The sequence below is a fragment of the Podarcis cretensis genome, assembly GCF_951804945.1.
Source record: "Podarcis cretensis genome assembly, chromosome: 2".
NCBI lineage: Eukaryota > Metazoa > Chordata > Lepidosauria > Squamata > Lacertidae > Podarcis > Podarcis cretensis.
Genome location: NC_137171.1, coordinates 61919372 through 61946983, shown reverse-complemented (window position 1 = coordinate 61946983; position 27612 = coordinate 61919372). Strand labels below are relative to the sequence as shown.

Here is a 27612-nt window from a genome sequence, read left to right as displayed (position 1 = left end):
TTTTGACATGGGAGATTACACTGTAATCCTTCAGTGCCAGGTGCATGGGAGTTGGTTAAGATAAAGCACAGTCAGTTTCTTTATTATTACCTCATAGATTAAGGCTGAAGCCTGTTATGAAAAACACTGGCACTGATGATTGCCTGATTAGCTCCAACACAATAAATGATAGGAGCAACTGAGAGAAAACTAGATAAGAACATAACCTGAGTCCAATTAGCTTCATCTAGTCCAGCACTTAATCCAGGGGTCAGCAACCTTTTTCAGCTGTGGGCCGGTCCACCATCCCTCAGACCATGTGGGGGGCTGGACTATATTTTGGGGTGGGAAATGAACGAATTCCTATGCCCCACAAATAACCCAGAGATGCATTTTAAATAAAAGCACACATTCTACTCATGTAAAAACAAGCTGATTCCTGAACCATTCGCGGGCCAGATTGAGAAGGCAATCTGGCCCCCAGGCCTTAGGTTGCCTAGCCCTGACTTAATATTAACAGTGGTCCAGGCAGGGAGCCACATACCTCAGGGAATGATCTAATAGCCACTGCTTGTTGTTTACCCCAAGAATCCAGAAATCGTAAGTACACTGCCTCTCTTCATGGATGCTCTATTTGGCTTGGCTTGGCTCACAGCAATCAGTGAACCTGCTATTTATTTGTGTCTAACCTTATTTAAAAGCAATCAAGGGTAGCAGCCACCACTGTTATGTTGCAGTACTGAATTCCTTGTTGGTTATATAATTATTTGCACATTATATAATTATCTGTAAGTTATATAATTACCCATGAGCAAATAAATCTATACTCAGACCAATGGCTAGTGTGATGAAGTCGGTGGTACTTACAGTCTTCGAGCTTCGTGGTTTTATGCCCTGAATCCCACCTGATGGGAATGTATACTATGCAGTTTAAAATGTGGCAAGCTGCAATTTGGTCTCCCCTACTCATTTGGCTGAGTGGGGCCCTGGGCTTTTGCCCCATAGTCCTGCCCTGACTTGTACCTGTTGGATGAAGCCCACAGAATGACCTTGGACAAATCAGGGTAAAGACAAGATAATTTGAACGGAACTGGTCTGAATACACATTTAGTGCCCTGAACAACAAATGAATCCGAATGCAATGGATATACTTCTGCCTCAATTTTAAATGCCTGTAGTTTTTTCTTAAGACCAAATGGGTATGGGGGGATCAGGGGGAATGGGCTGAGCATTCACACCCCACCAACCTAAGAATACTGCCTGCAATCTAAACAGACTCTGTGTACAAACATGCAAATGGTCTGTTGTGACAGCAGACCAAACATGGGTAAGTCAGAAGAGAGGCCTGACACTGTGATTCTGGCTTTTTCTTCTTCTTTGGCATTGGCAATCACTTTTTTTTTAAGATCTGCCTTGAGAGAGTCTTTAAACCTCTTTTGTTGACCATTTTTGCTTTCCATTTTTAAGTTCTGGCTATGTCCACCCTCACCACCAGATTTAACACATGGAAAGTTTCATCTGCCTTCTATATTACTCTCTACAAATGACGGACCATAGCTTAATCTTTGCATGCAGGGAGCCTCAATCTCGGTTCTTGGCTTCTCCAGACAGAACTGGGAAATCCAGTTCTGTCACTGAATCTGTCACTGAAATCCAGATCCATGGATAGTCAGGACAGACTAGAGGGGAGGCAGAATGTTGATCAGGATGCAAAATGTAGATCTCTGGGTGATTTGCTGCAGAACAGCACAGGCTTTCGACACCCAAGTGTTGAACAGCAGCAGCAACCAAACAACTTTTTCATGCCTAAATTAGGCAGCTGAAATGAAGAAATCACATCAGGTGTGGCCTGTTGTATGAAAGGACTGTGCCCCCTGTTCATTCTGGCACTGGAAACAAAACCCCTAGGCAGAAAATGTGCTCAAAAGATCAACCCTGCTCCTTAATCCTTTGTCTTTTGCACTCGGCCTTGCTTCGTAAATCTTGGGGTTCTACTCAGAGAACAAAATGGGCCCAAGAAGACTGTGTTAAAGAGCACGGATGAGGCCTCAGCTCAGCTTCCTATGCATAGCTGTCAACGATTGCCTTTTTTTAAAGGGAAATTCCCTTATTCAGAATAGGATTCCTCGCAAGAAAAGGGGAAAGTTGACAGCTATGTTCCTATGCTTCTTTCTCAGCCTCACGTATTTTACGGGGTTGTTGTTGTTGTGAGACGAAGACACCCCGGAAGAGACCTGCGTTGTCTATGAAACCCACTAGCAGCGAGTAAGAGGCACGCCCGCCTCCCTCCATCGCTACCGGGCGCCTTCGGCTCACTGCGGAGTCGCCACGCCGGTTGACGGTGCCCTGAGGCTGCCACCAGCTCCGCTGCAAGCCAGGCGGGTCCGCGCCTGCGCCTCTCGCCCCGTCTGCGCTCGGCCCCACAGGAGAGGGCGACGGCCAGAAGCGGGGACCCCCCGCCTCCCCACACGGCGCTGAACTCCCTTCTTGCGCGTTCAGCCAATGAACCCGCCGAGGGGGCTGGTCCAAGGCACGTTATAAAAGGGGCCGGCGGAGGAGCGAGGCGTTGCTGCACTCGGCGTGCTTTGCTGGTACCCGGCGGGAGACGGCAGAGGAAAGGAGGGTTTCTTGCGCGAGCGCGGGCGGACGAGCGAGCGAGCATCGGCCATGTGCGGTGAGTGAGGGAGCGAGCGAGCCCCGGAGGCTGCTTTGTTGCGCTTCTAGATGCGGAGCGCGAGGGAGCCCAGGCATCAGGGCAAAGGGCTGCGGGCAGATCCACTCGGAGAGGTGGTGGGGGGGGGACACTTTGCAAAGGGAGACTTGGCATGCCTTGCTGCTGTTCTAACCATACAGAGGGGCCCTTCCATTTTTGCGGGGAGGGGGACCTGTGTAGATTTTGTGGAAGCAGAACCGTATTATTTTCTAGGGAGTCAGAAAGGGGAATGAACTGAAAAGCTGACCCCGCCTCCCCCCAGAAAGAGATGCTTAGCGCTTCCTTTCCCAGTCAAGTCCCCCCACCCCCGCCATCCGGATGCTTTTATTGCTGTGCCCTCTGCTTCCTCCGGGTAGCCATTGAGCTGCAAGGCGACCGTAGTAGCAGTATGCTCTTCCCTCCTCCGGAGGTTTTGTTTGTTTGCTTATGGAGGAGTTTAACGCTCCCATGCTCTTTATGAGAGCAAAGCCGAGCTGTTAAACTTAGCTCTCTCAGCAAAGGGGGACAAGAGGAACTTTCTCTCTCTCTCTCCCTCCCCCTCCCTCCCTCCCTCTCCCCCAATCTTGGTCCTTTAAATGCTCCAGGTACAGTAACTGAAATTCCAGATAGACTTGCAAAATGTATTTTTAATTGACATTAATGTCCTTTCGTGCATATGTTTCTGAGCAATAGTTTCCCTTGCATTGGTAACCGTTAGCGTCTCCTTCCTACTTGGAAGAAAATCTGAACAAGTCATAAAAAGAGGTTTTCTGGTCGAAGATGCTGAGCTCTCCTACATGGTTAAAATGTATTTTGAGGGCTTTCTTTCAATGGGACACTGGCAGACAGCAACATTTGAAATGTTCAGTTCATGCCCCCCTGTAACAAGCAAGTAAAGACGTGGGGAGATCTTGGCGCCACCAAGCAAAGACCAAAGGATTGCCATTTAAAGGCTCATGAAATCACATGGCCAGGAACTTTCCCTTCCTGGATTGCCCTGTGTTCATGGTAAATGGGTCATCTGACTCGGTACAGCTTGGGCACAAGTCACTTTTGTGCATCACTGTTTAACCAGTGCTAGGAAACATGGAATTGTACCTTTCAGACAATAGCCTTCCTTAGTAAAATGTTTTTAAAAAGAATGTTCATTGTATGTGCATGGGTGGTGGCACACGGCCCCTGTATACAAGAACAGAGCCCTCTGCACATATGGTCTCTTGTATTCATTTAGCCTGGGAGGGAGGAGGAGGAGCCTGCTACCATTATGCTCCCCCCCCCATCATGCGCATTCATCAAATACACTTTTGAACATCTGAAAATGGCTAAACTGTTGGTGTGATAGCAGCATAATCCTGATAAAAGGGCCTAGCCATATGCAGAATGGCTATATATGAGCAGATCTCTAAAACTGTGCCTGCAATTCCTTATGATATAATTGCTGTTTCAGAACATCTGAGCAAATGAGAATTGCTTTGGGGTAATTACCCTTAAAAGAAACAAAATCTAAGGATGCTGAAGATATGTTAAGTAAAAAGGAATGGAATACATCAATAGGTATGGAATAAATACCCAAGCCTATGTCTGAGAATTGGATTGGACATTATTAATTCCAAAGCTGAAAGGAGATGGCCTGTTTGAGATTTGTACATTCAGAACAGGAAATCACCCACCGTTGCAGTCAAAGCAATGTGTTATCTTTGAAAGGTGGACAAGAAGTGCCTTATTTTATCAGTATAAGAAGATTCTGTTGCACCTGAATTTCATTTAGCAACCCTTCTGCGCTAAAGAAGATCTTATCAGGAATGACCCATATTACCCGTGGTTAACAATTCAAGTTTTTGTAACTAGAAATTGAAATAATACTAAATACTAAAAGCAACACATCTGTGGTTGTAGAGCAGGAAACGGGGATATTACACTGTTCAACTAAGTTTTAACTAAGGAGTGGTATAGCTGACTCAGTGTGAAGTAACAACAAGTTATGTGATTTCAGTGCACTCAGCCTTTCTAACACCCTTCACTGCTGCCATAGCAACCAGGCAATTTTGGTGATGCAAAATGAATATGTAAATAAGAACACTGTTCCAAAAATGTCACTGGAAGTGGGGAGTGAAAGATTCCTGCTTGTATCTGAAACTCCTTTAAAATACTCTTGGCGAAACAAGCATGGTTATATAAGAAGTTTTAAAAGCATAATTATTTTTCAAAAGAAAAATTCAAAACATATAATACATTAATATGCCATATATTTTAAAAACTTTTAGCAGAGGTTGACAACCTTGTTCAGTTCTGAGAACACAGCTGTAGCTTGCTTGCTTTTGGCGATGTTGCTTCTTCCATTGTATATTATTTATTATTATTATATATTGAATTCATATACCCACAGGTCTCAGGGTGGTTCATGGGATAAAATCACAATATAAAAAACACAAATTATATAATCAAAATAAAAACAAGAACAACCCAATAACCCCCCTACCCCCAAAAAATAATCAGAGAGGTAAAATAGAATTTTAAACAGAGAAAATAAGCATCCATCAGGTATCATCTAGGAGTAGATTAAAATATCAGTTTAACTGTCTTTCAAATCAAAACATTTTAGCCATTGCAACCATTCATAGAAGCTCTTTTAGTACCAAGCCAGATTGGACATGGCGGATTTTTGTGACAATCTCTTGTGGAAGACTTAAACATGAGCTCCATGAAATAAAGGGGAAATGAGAAAAAAATCTGACTGTGGGTCCCTTTTTTAAAGACTTACCTGCAGATTTCCTAAACCAGTGTTTTTACAGGTGGTTCTTTCAAGGCTGACCTTTGCCAAGCTTTTGCCATGCTGGCTGGGGCTGATAGGGATAGTAGTCCAAAACATGTGGAGGGCACCAGGTTGGTGAAACCTGATCTTGGAAGATGTTTCTGTGAAGTTTTCAAATGTGGGTTGAAGGCAGCAGCCTACCCCTTTGGCTTGCCCTCCAGCATCTGAAATCCAAGCAGGTATGAGAAACCTACGAATGTCCAGGTGTAGGACTCCAACTTTTGCCAGCAGGACCAGTGATTTAGGGAACATGGGAGTGGGCTTCAGTATCATCTGGAGGGCTATGGGTTTCGCATCTCTGTTCTGAAGGTACTGCCTCTGAACATGAGGGTTCTCTGTAGCAGTAATACTAATGACTGTCGAGAGAATGTGAGTAACGACTTTTTAAAAGCTATTTAACTGGATTAAAGCTTAGGGTTCAGTAACATGCCTGGAAATGGTGCACAGCTGCAACTGAAGTATTGGGGACTAATCAGTTTGTCAAATTAACTCCATGATAATACAAAACTGGAAGGGACGTGGGTGGCGCTGTGGGTTAAACCACAGAGCCTAGGACTTGCCAGTCAGAAGGTCAGCGGTTCAAATCCCGGTGACGGGGTGAGCTCCCGTTGCTCGGACCCTGCTCCTAGCAGTTTGAAAGCACGTCAAAGTGCAAGTAGATAAATAGGTACCGCTCCGGCGGGAAGGTAAACAGCGTTTCTGTGCGCTACTCTGGTTCGCCAGAAGCAGCTTAGTAATGTTGGCCACATGACCTGGAAGCTGTAGGCCGGCTCCCTCGGCCTATAGAGCGAGATGAGCACCGCAACCCCAGAGTCGGCCACGACTGGACCTAATGGTCAGGGGTCCCTTTACCTTTACTAATACAAAACTGCAGTTCTGAGATTATAGAATGGCAGGAAGACATCAGTACACTTGAAGATGGACTATTTTCTAGGAACCACAGATACAAAGTAGCTAGAGTGGGAGCGTAATCAAAGAGAATTACTGCTGCAGAATACCATTCCCAGTGTAGAAGATAAATGGTAGGTCTATAATGCTCTAAGGCAGTGTTTCCCAACCTTGTGCCTCCAGCTGTTTTTGAACTACAACTCCCATCATCCCTGACTAGCAAGACCAGTGGCAAGGGATGATGGGAATTGTAGTCCAAAAACAGCTGGAGGCACAAGGTTGGGAAACACTGCTCTAAGGCAGTACATAGTTAAAAGCTGAAGGAGTGGAGTGTTGACTCATTCGTCTCCAACTATGAGACACCCCTATCTTGATCCTGGTAAACTTACAAGTACTGACGTTTCTTGAGGAATTTCCCCACTGGAAAACTCTCAATGACCCTTTCTTTACCCACCAGTTGCATTCCTCAAAGAGGAAGCAAGAATTTCAAAGCCTTGATGAGAGATAAAGGGAGCCGTTTTAAACAAAGATGAGCTTGTGCAACTTCTAGCTGACTCTGCTTGAAGAAGTGTGCATGCACATAAAAGCTCATACCAGTAACTAACTTAGTTGGTCTCTAAGGTGCTACTGGAAGGAATTTTTATTTTTTTTTATTTTGCTTGAACTTCAGTTTTTTAAGTGCTAGCACAAAGCATGAAGTCTCTTTCCCTCACCCGCCTTTGTAACTTGAGTCTTTTCCTGTACAGAATTCCTTCTGTGTGACCCTTTAAAAGCAACCCGATTCTTTTCAGTTTTTCTTCAATCAAACCAAATGATTAAGTCAGCTGTAAGTAGGAGTACTTAATGTCATCTGTTATCTCCTGCATGATAAAGACAACAGCATGCTGAAGGCTGTAACTTGAAGCTGTGCTTTTGGGAGCTTTGGCTGGGAAGTAGGGTCTAAGAAGAAAATAAGTGAGGATAATGAGGTCAAAAGGGAAATAGTCTAGTTAACAATAACAGGTTTATTGTACAACTCAGTAAAACTCAAAACATCGTTCATTCTGTGGTTGTTTTCTATAGCTCTGTCCACATAAGCTTGTGCCATGTTTGTTTGTCTCCAAGTTGCTGCAAGACACATCACTGTTTTTGCTATCACCGACGTATACTTGAAAAAATAATCATTCAGTTTCAAGCTACCCCCCCCCCGCTAATGCTGCCACTCATAAAAGGTAATGGCAGTAGCAATAAATGAAACTTAAAACTGTATTTGCAATTTGTGCTAGAAGCTCAGGCCAAAAACAAACTTACGTTTTGTTTTATTTTAAAAATAATTATGATGGAGCAACAACAGATTCTTCAGTTTCAGGAAAGGAAGAGGTCTGGTTCAGATTTTGTAATGTTTGTGACACATTGTAGCAATACTTATTTTTAAAAAGGCAAATACAGTGGTACCTCGGGTTAAGTACTTAATTCGTTCCGGAGGTCCGTACTTAACCTGAAACTGTTCTTAACCTGAAGCACCGCTTTAGCCAATGGGTCCTGCTGCTGCTGCCGTGCCGCTGCTGCACGATTTCTGTTCTTATCCTGAAGCAAAGTTCTTAACCCGAGGTATTATTTCTGGGTTTGTAACCTGAAGCATATGTAATCCGAGGTACCACAGTACTTATTTTTGCTTCTCTAAAAACTCTATATCAGCTACTGAAGTTCAGGTTCCTGCCTGATCACTACCAAATTCATACTGACTTGCTCTAAAATATAGGCTATTTCTAAACAGCTCCTAATGCCCTCACAGTGTCCAGCTGAGCAGCACAAAAACCCAATTAGAAGAGAGAGGACAATCTGTTTGTGGAAGGAAGTATGTGAGAAGGGGAATGAGTTTAACAAGCAGTAGAGGGTTTGGCCACAGTAGCATGGAGTTAAGAATATGCAAGCCCATTGACATTTAATGGTATTAACTCTGTGCTGGGAATTTTTGGCCTCCTGTGTGTGTGAAAGTGAGCAGTTAATAAGTTAATAGAAGGCACAATAGAATGTGTGTGCTTGAAAGGAAAATCTTTCCCATGACCCAAAGAATCTGTAATATATTCCTTGGCAGCCCAGGCTCTGCTATCATTTTCAGTGAATTCTCTAGTGGCTTCTGAGTCTCCTGGTATGCATGAATAGTAGCAGTGCTAGAGTTTAGTATAAACAAGGAACCTTTACCAAACACAGAACACTGGCTGCATTGTGGACAGATCTCTCAAAAGCGGCCTTCCCTGAAGTGATAATACACATAAAGACATGATGCCTTAATGCAGGAAATCTGACAGGTCTTGAAATATACATGTTGTAAAGCACTGGTTCAGAAAGCAGTAAAAGGGTCATTTCTTTTTTTTTTTTAAATGAGGATATGCAGAAATGTTTAAAACACTTCTCTGGAAAAGTAGTAGAGAATTTGAGTTGAGCACATGGAAAAAATGTTAATAGCCATAAATTTAACAGACTTTCTTGCTGCCTCGGGGCAACTTTTTAATGTTACTATTTGCAGGCAAGAGTTATAACTGATATGTTTTAACAGAAAACCAGACAAAAACACAAGTCTTCAATACATTGGGCTGGGGGTTGTTATGTAACAGGCTTTGTGAAATCCCAGTTATATTCTAAAATGTTTTCCTTTTCAGGTCTGTTGTAAAAATATCTGCTTTGCACATCTTCTTCTGAGGGGTGGGAAATTGCTGACTAACTTTTGCTCCAAAAGTACAAATCCTTTTTGGTGTCAGATAATACATATTTGACATGACATGTGTAGTTTCAGTTTCTCATTTATACTCATTTGTTTATTTATAATTTCATTTTATGTACAGTACCAAAAGGGGGGGGGGGAATAAACCATAACAAAACTGATTACAAACAAGGGAGTATACAGAAGTTTTCAGGTACCGTATTTTCGCCCTATAGGACGCACTTATCCCCCTCCAAAAATGAAGGGGAAATGTGTGTGCGTCCTATGGGGCGAATGCAGGCTTTCGCTGAAGCCTGGAGAGCGAGAGGCATCGGTGCGCACCGACACCTCTCACGCTCCAGGCTCCAGGAAGCTATCCGCAAGCCTTGCGTGCCGGGGGGAGTTCCCCCAGGCGTGCAAGGCTTGCAGGCGGTAGCCTGCAACGCGTAGCACGGGGTGCCCTCCGGAGGACGCCCCGTGCTTCGCGCAGGTGTCGGCAAGCCTTGCGCACCCGGGGGAACTCCCCCCAGGCGCGCAATGCTTGTGGGCGGCAGCCTGCAGCACAGAGCACGGGGCACCCTCCGGAGGACGCCCCGTGCTTCACGCAGGTGTCCGCAAGCCTTGCGCGCCCAGGGGAACTCCCCCGGGTGCGCAAGGCTTGCAGGCGGTAGCCTGCAACGCAGAGCACGGGGCGCCCTCCGGAGGGTGCCCCGTGTTTCGCGCAGGTGTCGGCAAGCCTTGCGCACCCGGGGGAACTCCCCCTGGGTGCGCAAGGCTTGTGGGCGGCAGCCTGCAGCACAGAGTACGGGGTGCCCTCCGGAGGATGCCCCGTGCTTCACGCAGGTGTCGGCAAGCCTTGCGCGCCCAGGGGAACTCCCCCCAGGTGCGCAAGGCTTGCGTGCGGCAGCCTGCAGCACGGAGCACAGGGTGCCCTCCAGAGGACGCCCCGTGCTTCGCGCAGGTGTCGGCAAGCCTTGCGCACCCAGGGGATCTCCCCCTGGGTGCGGAAGGCTTGCGGGCGGCAGCCTGCAGCGCGGAGCACGGGGCGCCCTCCCACAGGGCTCCCCATGCTGTGGATAGCAGCCTGTTGCCCGGCGCGCGAGGCGCCCTGAAGCAGAGCACCCCTCACGCCGGGCAGACATCCGCAGTGTGGGGAGCCCCACGGGAGTTCCCGCGGGGCTCCCCACACTGCGGATAGCAGCCTCCCGCCTGGCGCGAGGAGCGCCCCATGCTTCGGGCAGACATCGGCCAGCCCCACAAGCTCGGGGGACAGCGGGGAGGCGCAGCGCCGCCATCCCGCTGTTCCCCAACCTGGTTTTGGGGGGGAAATAAAGGGGGGGAAATTTTCTTTATTTCCCCCCAAAAAAACTAGGTGCGTCCTATGGGACGGAGCGTCCTATGGGACGAAAAATACGGTACATAATCAATTATATGCTTGCCCAGATCTGTTGTAGCCAATCTGTAAGATATCTCCAAAGGAGTACCAACATTGGAAAGATTGCATACCAGGGATGAAGAATAAAAATGGAAAAGAAAAGTGGGAAAGATCAGTATAACTAATACATCTCACATTCTGAAGGGATGTTTGAATAAATTAGAGCTGGGAATTCAGACCAGTTGAAATTATTTTGTCAACTGACTGGTCAGATATTGTCAAATAATTGCCAACTGTTTGTAAAGCATTAATTTTATTTGGCCAAGAAAAAAGGTACAAAGCTGTGGCTTAAGGGAATGCTGTAGGGAAGGGAAATTGGCTTTTAGTTACAGCACCTACCAATCTGAAGTAGCAAAGAGCAGCAGAAAAGGATCCAGCTTTGACCCCCACCTGTCCCCAAAATGCTGCTGGCTATTGGCTATTACCTGTTTACCAACAAAGGTCCGTATAGTTAAAGCCATGGTTTTCCCAGTAGTGATGTATGGAAGTGAGAGCTGGACCATAAAGAAGGCTGATCGCCAAAGAATTGATGCTTTTGAATTATGGTGCTGGAGGAGACTCTTGAGAGTCCCATGGATAAGACCCTGAGGGCACAAGGAGAAGGGAATGACAGAGGACGAGATGGTTGGACAGTGTTCTCGAAGCTACAAACATGAGTTTGACCAAACTGCGGGAGGCAGTGAAAGACAGGAGTGCCTGGCATGCTCTGGTCCATGGGGTCACGAAGAGTCGGACACGACTAAACGACTAAACAACATTGGCAGTAGGGTGCTGTTGGTGGTTTCTTCTACCTACCCACTGTTTGAGTAGGTGGGCACCTCATCCAAACCCTCTCCGGCATGGCTTATTTGAGGATTGGGATTGTCTGTTAAGCATCAACCTGTTTAATATGATGCTAATTACAAAACAAATTAGTTTAACTGTTAAGCATGAAACTGTTCCCTGGCCATGGTAACAAATGACAATACACTATAATATGCAGTAAGTGTTCTTGACTTCATGAAATATTTGACCATGATCAAATAGTGGTTGGTCAATTTATTGTTCAGTTTAGTCAGTTGACTAGTGTGCCAATCATAAAGCAACCCGTTAATTGGCGTCATAACCTGGGAATGTCTTTTTTTTTTATTTCATATTTATTAAGATTTTTGAATAAATCATAAATAAAAATTACTTATATCATAACATAATTTCATCTCTTCTTTGGACTCCCTCTCATCTCCCGCTCCCACTTACATCGTTGCAAAAGATTTTTTCCAAGCAAATTACCCGCTTGTTTACAATATTTATCACCGCTCATTTAGGTAAAATCTAACAATTCTCCAAAATAAATTTATATTTTCCTTATTTCTCACTTATCATCAAAATCAAATCTAATTCAATGGTAGGCAATTATTTATGATCTAGCATCCTTCTTAGCATTCAACCAAATTGCAGTATTTCTGTAAATAAGTCTTAAATTTCCCCCAGTCCTCCTCAACCCTCTCTTCTCCCAGGTCTCGGATCCTGCCAGTCATCTCGGCCAGTTGCATATAGTCTATCAGCTGCATCTGCCACTCTTCCAGTGTGGGTAGATCTTGAGTTTTCCAATTCTTAGCGATGAGTATCCTTGCTGCCGTTGTTGCATACATAAAAAATGTTCGGTCCTTCTTTAACACCTTCTGGCCGACAATACCCAGAAGGAAGGCCTCTGGTTTCTTAGTAAAGGTATACCTAAATACCTTCTTCAGCTCATTATATATCATTTCCCAGAAGGCCTTCACTTTAGGGCAGGTCCACCAGAGGTGAAAGAATGTTCCTTCATGTTCTTTACATTTCCAACATTTATTATCAGACAAATGGTATATTTTGGCAAGTTTAACTGGGGTCATGTACCATCTATATATCATTTTCATTACATTTTCCTTCAGAGCATTACATGCAGTGAAGTTCAACCCGATGGTCCACAACCTTTCCCAGTCCTCAAACATAATATTATACCCAATGTCCTGAGCCCACTTTATCATGACCGATTTAACCATTTCATCTTGTGTATTCCATTTTAACAGCAAGTTATACATTCTTGAGAATACCTTAGTCTTAGGCTCTAGCAATTCTGTTTCCAACTTCGATTTCTCCACCTGGAACCCTACCTTTTTATCATTTTTAAAGACTTCTTTAATCTGAGCGTAATGTAACCAGTCTCGCACTTTATCCTTCATTTTCTCCAAACTCTGCAATTTCCAATTGTCTCCATCTTTTTCTAATATTTCCCAATATTTTGGCCATTTGGCCTCCATATTGGGTTTTTTTCGGGCCTTAGCTTCCAGAGGTGAAAGCCACCTCGGAGTTTTGTTTTCCAATAAGTCTTTGTATTTTGTCCAGACATTAAATACTGCTTTCCTGACAATATGGTTCTTGAAGACCCTATTTATCTTAACCTTGTCATACCATAAATATGCATGCCAACCAAAAGCATTGTTAAAACCTTCCAGATCCAGTACATCAGTGTCTTCGAGAAGTAGCCAGTCTTTTAGCCAGCAGAAAGCTGCGGCTTCATAGTACAGCTTTAAGTCTGGCAGGGCAAAGCCCCCTCTTTCTTTTGCGTCAGTTAGTATCTTAAACTTAATTCTGGGCTTTTTGCCCTGCCAGACAAATTTAGAAATATCTCTCTGCCACTTCCGGAAACACTCCGTCTTGTCCACAATCTGCAATGTTTGAAACATGGGAATGTCACTCAGATAAATTAAATCCTTGATATTGACTAAAATTGTGCAACACTTGATGAATTATTGGATTGGGTTGCCCCATTCTAAAGGTTGTTGCTTAACTACATAACAAACTTCATCTGAGTAACAAAACAAAGCCCTAAACCTCTATAGTGACAGGATTAAGCCTTGTAGGATTTGTTGTAAAATGTAGCACTTCGCGTTTATAAGACTTTATATTTGCTTCTGACTATGTTGTGTAAACATATTAAAGTACCCGCTTATCATTCTTCTTTTCAATACCCAATAGGAATCTTTGCATATCTGAACTACAGGGTGCCTCGGACCAGGAAGGAGATATTTGAAACTCTCATAAAAGGGCTACAGAGACTAGAATACAGGGGATATGACTCTGCAGGTATGTGAACAATCCTGTTGTGCAAAATTTCCACAGCAGTGGCCAAGTTGGTCTCATACTGTAAGAAGAACAAAAGAATCTTGTGGCACTTTAAATGCTAATAAATTTATTATGGCATAAGCTTTTGTGGACTCTGGTTCAGTTCATCAGATGCATAAAATGACATCTTAGCTGGCAGGTACATAAAGGAGAAGATTTTAAGGTGGGAGTTGAATGGCAATGAGATGCAGATATAGCCATCAATGATAATTAGATCTTGGCAGAACAATCCAAACATCCTTACATTGGGCTGCTTATTTTATTTTAGTAGGTAGAGGTATTCCTCCACCCAGTGCCCTCATGAAATTTTGCTGCTTTTAAATCATTTGGGGCTTGGCTAAAGTACAATGAGCAATACAAATGCTTTACCTCAACACCAGTTGTCTGAACATTCATCTGGCTTTGTAAGCAATTGTATGTGTTAACTAAGACTGTACAATAAGTTGTGTTCTGTATTTCAGGTGTTGCAATTGATGGGAATGATAATGAAGATAAGGAAAGGTACATTAAATTGGTCAAGAAAAGAGGAAAAGTGAAGGCTCTTGATGAGGAGCTGCAAAGTGAGTAGAAAGGGTGGGATTCAACTAACAAACCCACTAACAACCAGCACAAGGGTGAGGTTCCCCACCTCTAAGCTAGCATATCAATTGCTCTTATTTGTGGACTGTGGTGATTTGTGTATCAGGCATGTCTAAAGTCCATTTCGGGGAACTAATCCGGCCCACCAGTTGATTTAATCCGGCCCCCGTGGCAGTACAGTGGTATCTAGGGTTACGAACTTAATTTGTTCTCGAGGTCCGTTTTTTAACTGCTCTTAACCTGTGGCGCTGTGGGTTAAAGCCTCAGCGTCTAGGACTTGCCGATCGAAAGGTCGGCGGTTCGAATCCCTGCGGCGGGGTGCGCTCCCGCTGCTCGGTCCCAGCGCCTGCCAACCTAGCAGTTCGAAAGCACCTCCGGGTGCAAGTAGATAAATAGGGACCGCTTACCAGCGGGAAGGTAAACGGCGTTTCCGTGTGCGGCTCTGGCTCGCCAGAGCAGCGATGTCACGCTGGCCACGTGACCCGCAAGTGTCTCCGGACAGCGCTGGCCCCTGGCCTCTTAAGTGAGATGGGCGCACAACCCCAGAGTCTGTCAAGACTGGCCCGTACGGGCAGGGGTACCTTTACCTTTAACCTGAGGTACCACTTTAGCTAATAGTGCTAATAGAAATTTCTGTTCTCATCTTGAGGTAAAGTTTTTAACCTGAGGTGTCTGTAACCCGAGGTACCACTGCATATGTACTGGGGTAAAATCCTAAGAAAAGCTCAGCAACTTCAATCAATCCTGAAAAAAGCTCAACAACTTTGGTCGGCCCTCATGCATCAAATCTGGCACTCTTTGAAAAAAGTTGGGGCACCCATGATGTATATGATGTCATCAGAACTCTCTCCTATTGGGAAAGATTCATCATCAGCTACAGTGGAGGAATGGTTGTTAAAATTACTGGATTTAGCTGAGATGGTGAAATCGACATTTTTAATCCGGGGAATATCGTTGCCAGCATTTACTAAAGATTGGAAACTTCTTACAGGCTTTATGCATGAAAAAGAAAAAGAACTTAATGATATCAGGGTTTGAGGATTGAAGATAAATAATGTTGGTTTATAGAAGGTGGATTTTCTAGGTGTTATCTTGGAGTGGATGTGTTGAATAATTCTCCCAAATAGCTGACATATTAAGAATTGGAAGTTCTCTTTTTTATTGTTTTATTTTTCTTTTCCTCTTTTTCCTCCCTTCATCTCTCTCCCCGCCCCCCACCAATTCTTTTCTCTAGTTCTGTTGGGTATTTTTATTTAGATTAGTTTTTTAGGCTTGATGAAAAGATAGCCAATATTAATCTTTGTATTTTTTGTGCAAATTTCAAGAAAATTAATTCATTTTAAAAAAGAACTCTCTCTCTCCTGTTGGTACTGATTAAATAAATGCAGCCAATATAATATGGACAGCCCAGTTTCAAGTGGTTTATTGAAAGTATAGAAGCAAATACTTTCCACACAGTTTAGAATTTACAAATTGTCTCTCTTTTATGACTATAATTTGAGTTAAAAGTTGTTGGGATTGATTTGTGTGTGTATGGGTTTGATTTTGTATACAGAACAAGATGGTCTAGACTTAAAGGCTGACTTCGAGACACATTTTGGTATTGCTCACACTCGCTGGGCAACCCATGGAGCACCAAATGCAGTGAACAGTCACCCACAACGATCAGATAAAAGTAACGGTAGGTATCCTCTAAAAAAATCTGGAGTTGCACCAGAGTAGAAATTCCCAGAAACAACTTTTGAAACCAGTAGACTGAAATGAATTGTTTGTACATATTAGATAAGGTTGGTGATTACATCAGATATTTTTTCTTCTTACATAAAGGAATGTTGTGGTTTTGCAAAGGTGCAACTCCAAGGAGTCATGAAATTAGGGAATCTGAAGCAGCTGAGGCTAGAATGCCAGGATTCCATTCACAAATCAGATTGGAATTCCTACAAAACCCCTTAACACACTGTGTTTTCATTACCAAAAATCTAGTGGCAGCAGCCCGACACAGTCACTGAAAGAGGAAAATAACGTAAAGCACTTTGCCGATTTAAAATGCTATTGAGAAAAGGTTCCAACTTTAAATCTTTGATTGAATTAAGCTGTTATGGATTAGCTCATCTCTTTTTTGTGTGTTTTCCTATTTCTTTCAGAATTTGTCGTTATCCATAATGGGATCATTACAAATTACAAAGACCTAAAGAAGTTTTTGGTAAGCTGAAAACAACTGGATGTCTCAAAATGTGTGTGCGCCATTTCAGCTCTGTGGCCTGGTTAGCTTTTGCTCTATGGCCTGGTTCTCACGATGCACTAAGCCAAACCTTGGCTTAATGAAACCATTTGTACCTAGTTTAGTGGAGCTTATGATCAGGCAAGTGTTTATAGGATTGCAGTCTAAATGAAGTTTCTCTGTGATTTTTGATAGGTGGTAGGAATGATGATAATTAGGATTGAAACCGTAGATGACACTTGATTATGTTGTATGCAGTCTTAAAATCCTGATGGTAGCACACAGATCTAAGCATTTTCTTTAAAAAACAACAACACCCCCCTATTCCAGGAGACCAAAGGTTACGAGTTTGAATCTGAAACAGATACTGAAACCATTCCAAAGTTGATCAAATATGTGTATGACAACCGGGAGTCTGAAGACATAAGTTTTTCTGTCTTGGTTGAGAGAGTCATTCATCAGCTGGTGAGTGGGAAATTTTCTCTATTTCCTATAATAAATAATGTTTAAGACAATATGAAACTACTTTTCACATATGAAGTTAAAATGTGGAAATAACTACTCAGTTTTGTTCCGTTGGGAAAACTTTAAAGAATTCTTTCAATTCCATGTTTTATTTTGCTTTTGTTTTTAATAAAAATACCATCTTGTTACATACCTGCCCTGTGCCTGCTGGTTAAGAGTGAGGTGCAAACCTAGAGGAAACAGAGGAAACTGTAGTATTTCTGAGCACAATGATTTTCTTTTCCTTCAGAAATATCAAACTGCAATAACCAGAGCACAATCTTGCCATTTACCATCTCTTCCTCCTCTATAGTTCTCAGATGAAAAGTTATTGCACCAGTTAAAAGATTTCTAAACTTCCTTGTTAGTTTAATAGCCTGGGACCATAGATCCCAAAGCTGAATGTGTACAGTGAAGGTACATTTTCTTCCATAATTGTCTGGGACAGTTCATTCCTTCCTCTCTGTTTACTTAATATTTACTCTAACCTGACTAAATTTAATGGGGCTACGTGTGTTTAGCATTGCTGACTTGTGCATTTTTGACCTCCTCATTTTGTGATAATCTTTTGTTTTTGACAATTCCTTGATGCAGAATGACCAAAGATTCATTTTTTCTCAAAGGGTCATTAGAGATAATAAGACAAGATCTTACTCTGTGTGTACCATATTTTTCCCTCTCTAATACGCAGATTCTTTCTCCTAAAAAGTAAGGGGAAATGTCTGTGCGTGTTATTGAGCGAATGTGTGGTCCCTGGAGCTGACTGTCCCAAGCACAGGGCAAAAATCAGGCAAAAATCATACCACGCCCTCAGAGAGAAGGCTGCTGCTTTCCTGCATTCTGCCTCAGGGTCTTACCGCCCACCCTCTTCTGTTTCGTTACTGTGTTTGCTCAAACGGAACAAAGAGCAGGCAAATCCCCTCCCCTCCAGGCAAGCAGAGGGGAAAGAAAAGGATCGCGTCCTTCCTTCTAATTCCTCTCTTCTAATTCCTCTCCGTGCTCTAGGGACTCGCAGGCAGTGGAAAACATGCAGGAGAGAGAGGGGGGGGACTGGCTTGGGTGGGGGGGGACTTTTGCCTTCCTCCCCCCCCTTTAAACCCCTCTCCTGCATTCTTAGCCAGCTGCTTCTCCGCACACCCCTCTCGTGCTCCTTGTCCCTTCTATGTTTTTCCTTCCCTCCCCACTTAAAACGTGGTTACAAAGCACGGATCCACATGGATCCTCAGGATTTTTGCATTGGATCACCCCAAATTCACCATCAGATCACATAGCAATGATCTGATGCAAAAACAGGGCTGCAATGGTGCAAAAATGTGGTTACAAAGCACGGATCCACATGGATCCTCAGGATCTTTGCATTGGGTCACCCCAGATTCACAATCAGATCACATAGCATGTCCATGGCTACAGCCTGCACCAAAAAAATCACACACCCACTGTTGCCTGGGGCTGCAATGGTGCAAAAACGTGGTTACAAAGTATGGATCCACATGAATCCTCAGGATCTTTGCATTGGGTCACCCCAGATTCACCATCAGATCACATAGCATGTCCATGGCTACAGCCTGCACCCAAACAAATCACGCACCCACTGTTGCCTGGGGCTGCAATGGTGCAAAAACGTGGTTACAAAGCACAGATCGACATGGATTCTCAGGATTTTTGCATTGGGCTACCCCAAACTCACTGTCAAATCACATGTCTGTGGCCACAGCATGAAGCACAAAAATGATACATCCACTGTTTCATTCAGATTTTTTTTTCTTGTTTTCCTCCTCTAAAAACTATGTGTGTGTTATGGTCAGGTGCGTGTTATCGAGCGAAAAATACGGTAACTATCACCCACGTCATCCTTTCCCCTCCCACACCTACTAATGTTTAATTTCCCCCCTCCCAGGAAGGAGCTTTTGCACTGGTTTTCAAAAGTATCCACTACCCAGGGGAAGCTATTGCTACCAGGTTAGTAAAATTATTTAGTGTCCATTACTGTGTAATAGAAGCTGAGGATATATGTAAAGCTCTGTGGTTTATTATACTTGATAGTTTTTAGAGGGTTTTTTTGCATTTGGTGGGGTCCATATTAATAGACAAGCACACAGGAAAGGTTTCTAGTAGATATTTTTTGTTTGAAACATTCAGTTTATCCTTAATAAAAGTAATATAACTAATTTACCTGTTGTTTCATTATTTGACAGGAGGGGGAGTCCACTACTTATTGGAGTTCGAAGTGAATCTAAGCTTTCCACTGAACAAATCCCTGTCCTATACAGAACCTGTAAGTTATTAAAGCATTATAACCATACAGATCTTGCTTTTGTTACAGAATTGTTGAGGAAGTGAGTTCATTAAACACACACAGAAATGCTCATGTTACTAGAAACCCCACAGGTAGACATTTAGGGCAGTGAAATATTTGGATTAGCATCCCCAAATCTATTCTGAAGCATTGAGTGGAAACCCAGGCCATATTTAGGGGGCAGATTGTGGGGAAGAGGGAGGAAGAAGCTTGCTAAACCTGTTTTAAAATCATGTAATCATGAATTTCAACTTGATCTAGATAATGAATCAATCTTCACAGTTGTGTGTTTTTTAATTGGCAGGCAACATTGAAAATGTAAAGAATCGATGCAAAACACGAATGAAAAGACTAGATAGTTCTACCTGCCTTCATGCTGTTGGAGATAAAGCGGTTGAGTTTTTCTTTGCTTCAGATGCAAGGTAACTGAAAAATATGTGTGATCTATGTTAGCAGGATCAGTTTAGTTATTTACCCTACCTTTGTAATTCAATGGAGAAATGTAAATCGGTGGGACAGGCTGCTGCTGGCTGCAGTTTCTAATCCAGGCATGGCTAACCTGTAACCCTTCAGACATTGCTTCTTGAATACACTTCCCACCATCTCTGGCATTGGCCATGCTGGCCGGAGCTGACATTGTGAATGTGAGAGCCTTTCTAGAATTTGGCTACCAAATACTCATGTGGTGTTGCAACTTTCCCATCTGTGTTGTGACCAAGACGTGGGGAGTGCATAATCCAAGCTCCTTCTTACTTGCACATGCAAGTAGAACAAATTTAAATTACATTGGAGATTCTGTAACTTAGCTGATTTTGCATTCTTGTTTGTAGCGCTATAATTGAACACACCAACAGAGTAATCTTTCTAGAAGACGATGACATTGCAGCAGTGGCTGAAGGGAAGCTTTCTATTCATCGGCTAGAACGTTGTGCTAGCGATGACCCATCTCGGATCATACAGACTTTGCAGATGGAACTGCAGCAAATCATGAAAGGTAAGGGCGGCTGAACAATCTTGCTGGTCCAAGGGCGTATGAAGAAAACATTTCTCCATTAGAAACCAGGTGCCTTTCTGGTCAAACCTTAGCCACAGGAACAGTCCTGGAGATGGGCAGGGAGGAAAAAAGAAAGACATTTTAAAAATAATGACAATAATGATACTTCAGTATCATTTCTAGAAGCTGGTGTTTCCCCAGAACAGTAAACTGGTCCTGCTGATATTTGAGACATCAAGTGTACTTCTATTAAGAAAATTTCTCAGTTTAACGGTTAATAAAAACAAAGAAAATTAGTATGATGTTGTTTGAAACATGTAAAGCATCTGAGCAATGAACAGTAAATAAACATAGGCAGAAAAGTCAGTAGCTGGCAGATGCGAGTGTGAACAAGGTGGCTTTTTAATAGGCAGCAAGTTATCAGTTGTACTTGCACCTAGCAGATGTGCCTAAGGAAACACATTCTGCAACCTGGGTGATTAGAATGACATGACAGAGATATGCTACGTCACCAAAGAAGTTAAAGCTTCTGTTAATATTTCCATTTGTGCTTGCAACATCTCCTTCACAAGGGCTAGAAATCTGGAGATGCAGAGCTCTGCCCCCACCCCCAGTCTGCTGGCAGGAGCACAGTTTAGGAGGAGAGGAAGTAGAAAAGCCAGTGGAGTCTTAGCACAGTGCATGGAGGCTTTTCCACTGGTGTCTTGTTCGTGGAGGCAGTTGATCCATAGCCCTCTGCCTCACCCTAATGTCCTTCAGCCACCAAACCAGAAGAACTTCATCTTTAATTAAGCTTAGTTATTGTTTAGGAGAATTTAATATTTATAACGAAGTGAATTCCCCTTCTGCATTCTTTGCCCAATCATTCGCTAGCAACAGTTTTGACTTTTGTTGAAATTGCTGTTCTGTGCTTGGCTACTCTTGCTGCAAATTCAAGTCTCATTTGAACAGTAATAAGAAAGGCAGTCTGAAACTTAACTAGTCATGTTTTATAAAAACAGGGAACTTCAGTGCTTTCATGCAAAAGGAAATATTTGAACAACCGGAGTCTGTTTTCAATACCATGAGAGGAAGGGTGAACTTTGAGAGCAACACAGGTAACATGGGGGAATTTTTAATTCCACTCAACATTGCCACTACTCTTTTTTTTTTTTTTTTAAGCAACCTACTCTGAACTAAAGATATCTCCTTGTTTCTGTTTCATGGAAACTACAGTTCTTTTAGGTGGCTTGAAGGACCATTTGAAAGAAATCAGAAGATGCAGACGATTAATAATCATTGGTTGCGGAACCAGTTTTCATGCTGCAGTGGCTGTAAGTTCAGTATACTCTTGAACATGTAAGAAAGATAATGGAAACGTATGGCTACAGGGATTTTACTTTTCTATTCTTATTTTGCTTTTATTTATAAAAGGTTTATTGATCAGTTTTCACAAAGTGGTGCTCAATAAAAATACATTGGACCTGCATAAATATACCACAATAAACCCAGTTGTGATAAGCAGCGCTTACCTGACCTCGGGTTCCCTGTGTTGCTGCTGCATTCCAGGGCAGAAGCTGTGAAAGACCTTTAGGGGTGGCCTCGCTGTACCCTGTGTTTCCTGCTTGGTTAGAGATAGAATACAGCCTCCAGTCAACAAGACTTGCTGGTAGAGGATGGCTGGGTAAAGAGCCTGTGGGCAGACAACACAGACCGCTTCCCCTCCCTGCGAAGTGACTTGATAAGGCATATCAGAAACAGCTGGGATGACGGACAGCCTTGAGGCTCAGGAAGAAGACATAGCGGATAGAGTGGTGGGTGGAGTCCTAGCTAAGACAAGCAGGGAGAAAATGCTTGGTGGTGGGCAGTGTGAGAGAGGTGTAGGGCTGCAGGCTACGCTTAACTAATGTCCTGGCTGAGAAGCTGACTGAAAAGAGGCTGAAGGGACCTGGGGAGCTTCAAACAGTGCCTGAAGTGCACTGACATGGACCTCATAGATTAGCAGGGGTGGACTTTGATAATATGGCACCCTGAGCGAGGACAAAATTTGGCCTCTCTCCCATCCTCCCAAATTATTTCTTATTTTCACAATAATTCCTTTTGGTACAGTTGCTTTTTTAATGGATCTTCTTGGTAGGTATCTGGATAAATATAGTTGTTGTTGTTGTTGTTGTTGTTGTTATTTTGCTCTCCCTCGGCTCATGGGAAACTACCCACACAACCTTAAATCCAGCACTGGAGTAGACCCTCCTGCGTCAGCCCACAGGGAGGTGGGATGGTTCTGGAAGAGCAATAAGTTATTCCCCCCCCCCCCATTCTGCTGCTCTACCCCACTGCCTGTTTTGCTACTTTAAAAAATAATAGACAGGTTAACATGGCAGAAAAAGAGAGAGTGTTCAGTAGATGCCTTGGTAAGAAAGAATGCCTTTAATTGCTGACAGAAGTATGCCACCAAAGATGCTCACCGTATCTTTAAATAAATATAAATACATACATAAATAAAGTAAAACAATAACCATCCATTATCTAACATACCCTACAAAAATAAGAAGAGTTTTGCTGGATCGGATCAAAAGCTCATCTAATCCAGCATCCTTTTCTTACAGTGGTCAGCATTTACCACAAGTGGGATGCAAATGCAACAGCACTCTCCTCACTTGTGATCTCGGCAAATATAGTTTATTTCTGCACAAGAAATGCATTGTGCATATGCTGTATAACCTTACAGAATAGCTATTCATTTTAGAAATACTAGAAATAATCCATTGATCTAAAGCTACTTTAAGGATAATTTTAAGTGTGCTTTATTTTGTTAAGACTGAAGTTTGCTCTACTATCTTCATGTTGGTTACAGACCCGTCAAGTTTTGGAGGAACTAACTGAGTTACCTGTGATGGTGGAACTTGCCAGTGATTTTCTGGATCGGAATACCCCTGTCTTTAGAGACGATGTGTGCTTTTTCATCAGTCAGTCTGGTGAGCTTTAATCTATGCTGTATGTTAATCTTGGCAAAGTTTTTTATTTGGTTTTCAGATCTATCATGAGCTGGTGACAGCTTCAGAGCCAGTCTGGAGTAGGTTTTTTACACTCTCAAGTGAGATCAGGCATACTTGATTTCATCCTGAGTCTATGGCCCAGCCCCTTTCTCCATACCTAGGTGATAGATTCCTGGCTACATTTTTGAATGCTTTTTACTAGCTGAGCTTTGTATGTCAATTGCTACAAGCATATCACAGTAGAAATATAAAATAACATTCTATGACTATTCTAATTCGCTTTATGTGTTAAAAGGGAAATAGCATTCCTATGTCAAGGCTGTAAGATTTCTCTGTTGATCATGTACTGCAAAGGAAAAAGCAGGCTTTTCAGAGTTTGTAAAGTGTTAAGTTGTGGGTTGACATAGCAGACGACACAGCGATTTCTCCAAAGCAGCTCTTTATTTTGTAAGCTGGAATAGAACTGACTGCAAACAGCTCAGCCAGCCTGCTTTTATAGGCAGCCGGCTGTTAACATTGTAGCAACAACCCAGGGTTTCCCGCCTAAAATAACTGACGTGGACCTGAGTGAAAACTATCTACAGTATCCCCCTGCTGGCCCAGGGTGAGAACTTCAGTACATAACATAAAGGATGTAATAAGCAGAGTGTATCTGTTGAGGCAATTAGATAACAGTGTAGATAAGTTAGGCCAGAACCCTCCTTTATTAACTAAAGAGCCACTTGGCAGCAGAGTGACACTATACCTCAAGTTATCTCTTAACAGTGAGAGGCAAAAGAACTGGTGCCAAATAGAGAGAGGAATCTTAAATGCTTCTTTTGTGGTATATCAGGAGAGCATAGAGCAGAGGTGGGGAATGTGTAGCCCTCCCATTGTTGCTGGGCTTCATTACCCCTAATAATAATAATAATAATAATAATAATAATTTATTTGTACCTTGCCCATCTGATTGGGTTGCCCCATTGGCCATACCGGCTGGTTGCTGGTGACAATAGTAGTCCCACAACATCTGGAGGGTGACAGGTTTTCCACCAGAGAGGAATGCTGCTTCTGAGGAAGAAAAACACTATCAAAATGTATTAGGCTTTCTCAATCCAGTGAGTTTTCATTTGGCACTAACTTCAGGTTTGCCTCTTTTTGTACCTGTGCTATTTTTGCTGTGGTGTTTTTCTTTTTGTTGCTGCTAACAATGGACAATGGGGCTTACACAATGATAATATTCCAGGAAATAGAAGATACAGTATAAGCAAACATTAGTCACTCCCAATTACTCCATTCTTTTTATTTAAGTTTACATTTTAAGTATCTCATCAACCTAATTAGAACAAAGTTCTCCTAAAGGATGCACATTTTCTGTCAGGCAACACTCAGGTTGAGGTCAAAGGGAGAGCATGTAAATTGCTACGAGTGTTTTCAGGATAGAGGAACGAAGGCTGACGTGTAGACTTCAAGGCTCTTCTGTCAAGATGGGCACAACATAAGTATGAAATAGCTAAATTAGACCTAATAATGAAGCTTCATTTTAATATAGTAAATCTGGGCATGAATAAGGATAATGGTTTTCGGTTCGCTACAGGTGGCAGTTAGCAATTGCTTGGATCACCAATTACTGTTGCTGTGAATAATAATGGTGATAATTTAAGATTGAATTGAATTTTCACAGTCTGTGTGTCTTCATTTCCTTGCTGTTTGACTCCCCTTTTTACAATTTCCTGCCATTATCTTCCTGCCAATTTAAGATAATTATGCATCTGATAAAGTGGACTCTGGTCCACAAGGGCTTATGCGAAATGAAAATGTGTTCATTTCCTTTAAGGTACTACAAGCCTCTTTGTTGCAATGTAAGCATATCATCTGCAAAATTTTGTAGATGAAACCTAAAGGTACCATGAACCAGTCTGAAAGGGTCAAGGAGGACTAAAGTACATTCTCATTCTGTCGTCTGATCTGGTGCATTTGATTTGGACAATTAATCCAAATGGCTATTGATACATTTTTTAACAACCCTCTTTTCCTCCAAGTAGCTCAGCTTGATATACACTGTTCTACCCCCAGCCCAAATTTATCCTCAAAAGATGACATAGGGTGTGTTAGGCAGACTGACAGTGACTGTTCCAAAGTCACTCAGGGTGAGGATTTGAATTTCAGTCTTCCTAGTATGACATTCCAGCTTACTACACTGCACTATTTTTCCTATGGCTCCAGAGCTTAGATGCCTGGTGTCGGAGGGATTTTCCTCTGGCTTTCAACAGTGCACCAGCAGCTGGGTGGATAGGCGGGAGAAGCTCTTAAAAAGCAAGCTGGAGGAGAGCCTGAGGATCATAGTGTTCAGCTTGTATTTAAAACATTGCTTCATATTCTGAACCAAGAAACTACAAATTGTGTCAATATCAGCAACTCAGAAGGGGTGAAACAGTGTGGAAATGCCAGTCCACCAGGATCTTCTATGAATGGGTTATACATTTCTAGCCATACAACCTTTTCAAGTCAATCTCTTCTGACTTTATATGATAGGTTAATAATTCTGCTGCAATTCTGAATGTCAATATGTTCTTTTATTGAAGGGGAAACTGCTGATACATTGATGGCTTTGCGGTACTGTAAGGATCGCCGAGCTTTGACAGTTGGAATTACAAATACTGTTGGAAGCTCAATATCCAGGGACACAGACTGTGGTGTGCATATCAATGCTGGGCCTGAGATTGGGGTGGCAAGCACAAAGGTAACTGATATGTACTGTCAATGGTGGGGTTTTTTCTTTGACCAAATCATAGGCCTAGACATTTTTGCATAGATTGCTGGAATAATAGCCTTGCATGGTGCTAGAGCACCAGGTTTTATGACACTGTAGGATGCTGCTATGTCAGACCACTGATGGGTTCATCTATCTCAGTATTGTCAGCACTGATTGGAAGTGGTTCTCCAGGGTTTCAGGCAGAGTATTTTGCAGCTCTACTTATAGATGTCAGGAATTGAACCTGTGAACTTCTCAGTGTAAAACATGTTATCTGCCACCGACCTATAGCCCTTCCCACTCCATCGTAATGTAAGAAATTATTTTGCTGAGGCAGGTAGTTTAGGGAGCAAACATGAAGCAAGCCAAATTAATGTCTTTTTTAAAATCTTCAGGCATATACCAGCCAGTTCATCTCTCTTGTAATGTTTGGTCTGATGATGTCAGAAGACAGAATTTCCTTGCAAAACAGAAGACAAGAAATCATAAACGGTCTGAAGTCATTACCTGGTATGCATGTTTTTACCGTTCAAATGATATATAGATATATGGGAATGCTAAAATTCAAGAATATGTGGGCCATTTCAAACGGGATATGTAGAACATTTTTCAAATTATTATGTGAGTAAGGAATATCCATAGCTTTTATTTTTTAAAAAATTAAGTTAACCATTTTTAATCCAACGTTATATTTTGAGGTGTTCATATTTTACTGTCATAGCTCCAGTTTGTACTGTATTGAGTTCAGAACCTTCAGGGAAAAAATAACAATTGAGAAAACAGTTTAGAGATAAAATGGAATAGCCTCTTGTTTAATGTCTCAAATCAAACCCCAAATTGATTTTTAAATCATCCTCTGTATTTGCCGATGTGTTTAAAAGCTATTGAGTGTTCAGCATAGGGACTGACTGAAAATAATTTTCCATATCTTTATTCAAAATGGCCCTGTGTATCTTTTTTTTTTTTCTTTTAAAGGAGCAAAACACTGTGCTTTGCTAGTAAATAAAATTAAAGTTGATCAATCTGAATTCATGCAATCCTGGCCACATCTTCTGTTTTACTACTTTTGAAATGGAAGGCTTTGTAATACCGCAAATAATTATTGGTTTTAACCTGTTGGCAGAGATGATCAAGGAAGTACTGACCTTGGATGAGAAGATACATGATCTGGCACTTGAACTATATAAACAGCGATCACTTTTGGTTATGGGTCGTGGCTACAACTATGCCACTTGCTTGGAAGGTGCATTGGTATGAATTCTTAATCTCAGTTTTATTTGTGATATTTTTCCTGTTCTTTGTTTGGCATAATTGGATGTTGTTTGTTTTTATTGTTTTACCTGGAATACTTGCCTGTATTTTACCCCAACCCGAGATCAGCAGATGGGCAATTTAGGAATATGTTAAATAAGTACATAATTAAATATGGTTACATCTGTAAGTAAAACATTTTTGCATACATTAGGTTTTTGCATATATAAAGCCTTCCATGGACAGAAAGAGTCCTTCCTCCCATGGAAGGCAAAGTCTGGATCCAACCGATTAAAATTTCTTCTTTTCGGGGGGGGGGGGGAATTGCATATCTGATGGGTTTTGTTTCAAAAAACTCTTAAGAGCTGTGTTACTGAACAAAGAGGTGTAGATGTTTCACTTTTTTCTCATTTTGAGCTCAGTAC

At 42.4% G+C, this 27612-nt stretch overlaps 1 protein-coding gene across 1 annotated transcript in view; it reads left to right on the top strand.

Annotated features, from left to right (window-relative positions):
* The first annotated feature begins 2506 nt into the window (after positions 1-2506).
* GFPT2 (glutamine-fructose-6-phosphate transaminase 2) overlaps positions 2507-27612 on the top strand; it is a 29613-nt gene continuing 4507 nt past the window's right edge. The window contains exons 1-16 of the mRNA XM_079967604.1: positions 2507-2653; positions 13487-13594; positions 14095-14193; positions 15768-15893; positions 16357-16415; positions 16764-16898; positions 18835-18896; positions 19133-19212; positions 19538-19655; positions 20064-20227; positions 21229-21324; positions 21443-21540; positions 23061-23181; positions 25767-25924; positions 26332-26446; positions 27060-27187. Coding sequence (XP_079823730.1) covers positions 2647-2653; positions 13487-13594; positions 14095-14193; positions 15768-15893; positions 16357-16415; positions 16764-16898; positions 18835-18896; positions 19133-19212; positions 19538-19655; positions 20064-20227; positions 21229-21324; positions 21443-21540; positions 23061-23181; positions 25767-25924; positions 26332-26446; positions 27060-27187 — 1674 coding nt within the window. The 5' untranslated portion in view covers positions 2507-2646. The remainder of the gene's footprint in view (positions 2654-13486; positions 13595-14094; positions 14194-15767; positions 15894-16356; positions 16416-16763; positions 16899-18834; positions 18897-19132; positions 19213-19537; positions 19656-20063; positions 20228-21228; positions 21325-21442; positions 21541-23060; positions 23182-25766; positions 25925-26331; positions 26447-27059; positions 27188-27612) is intronic.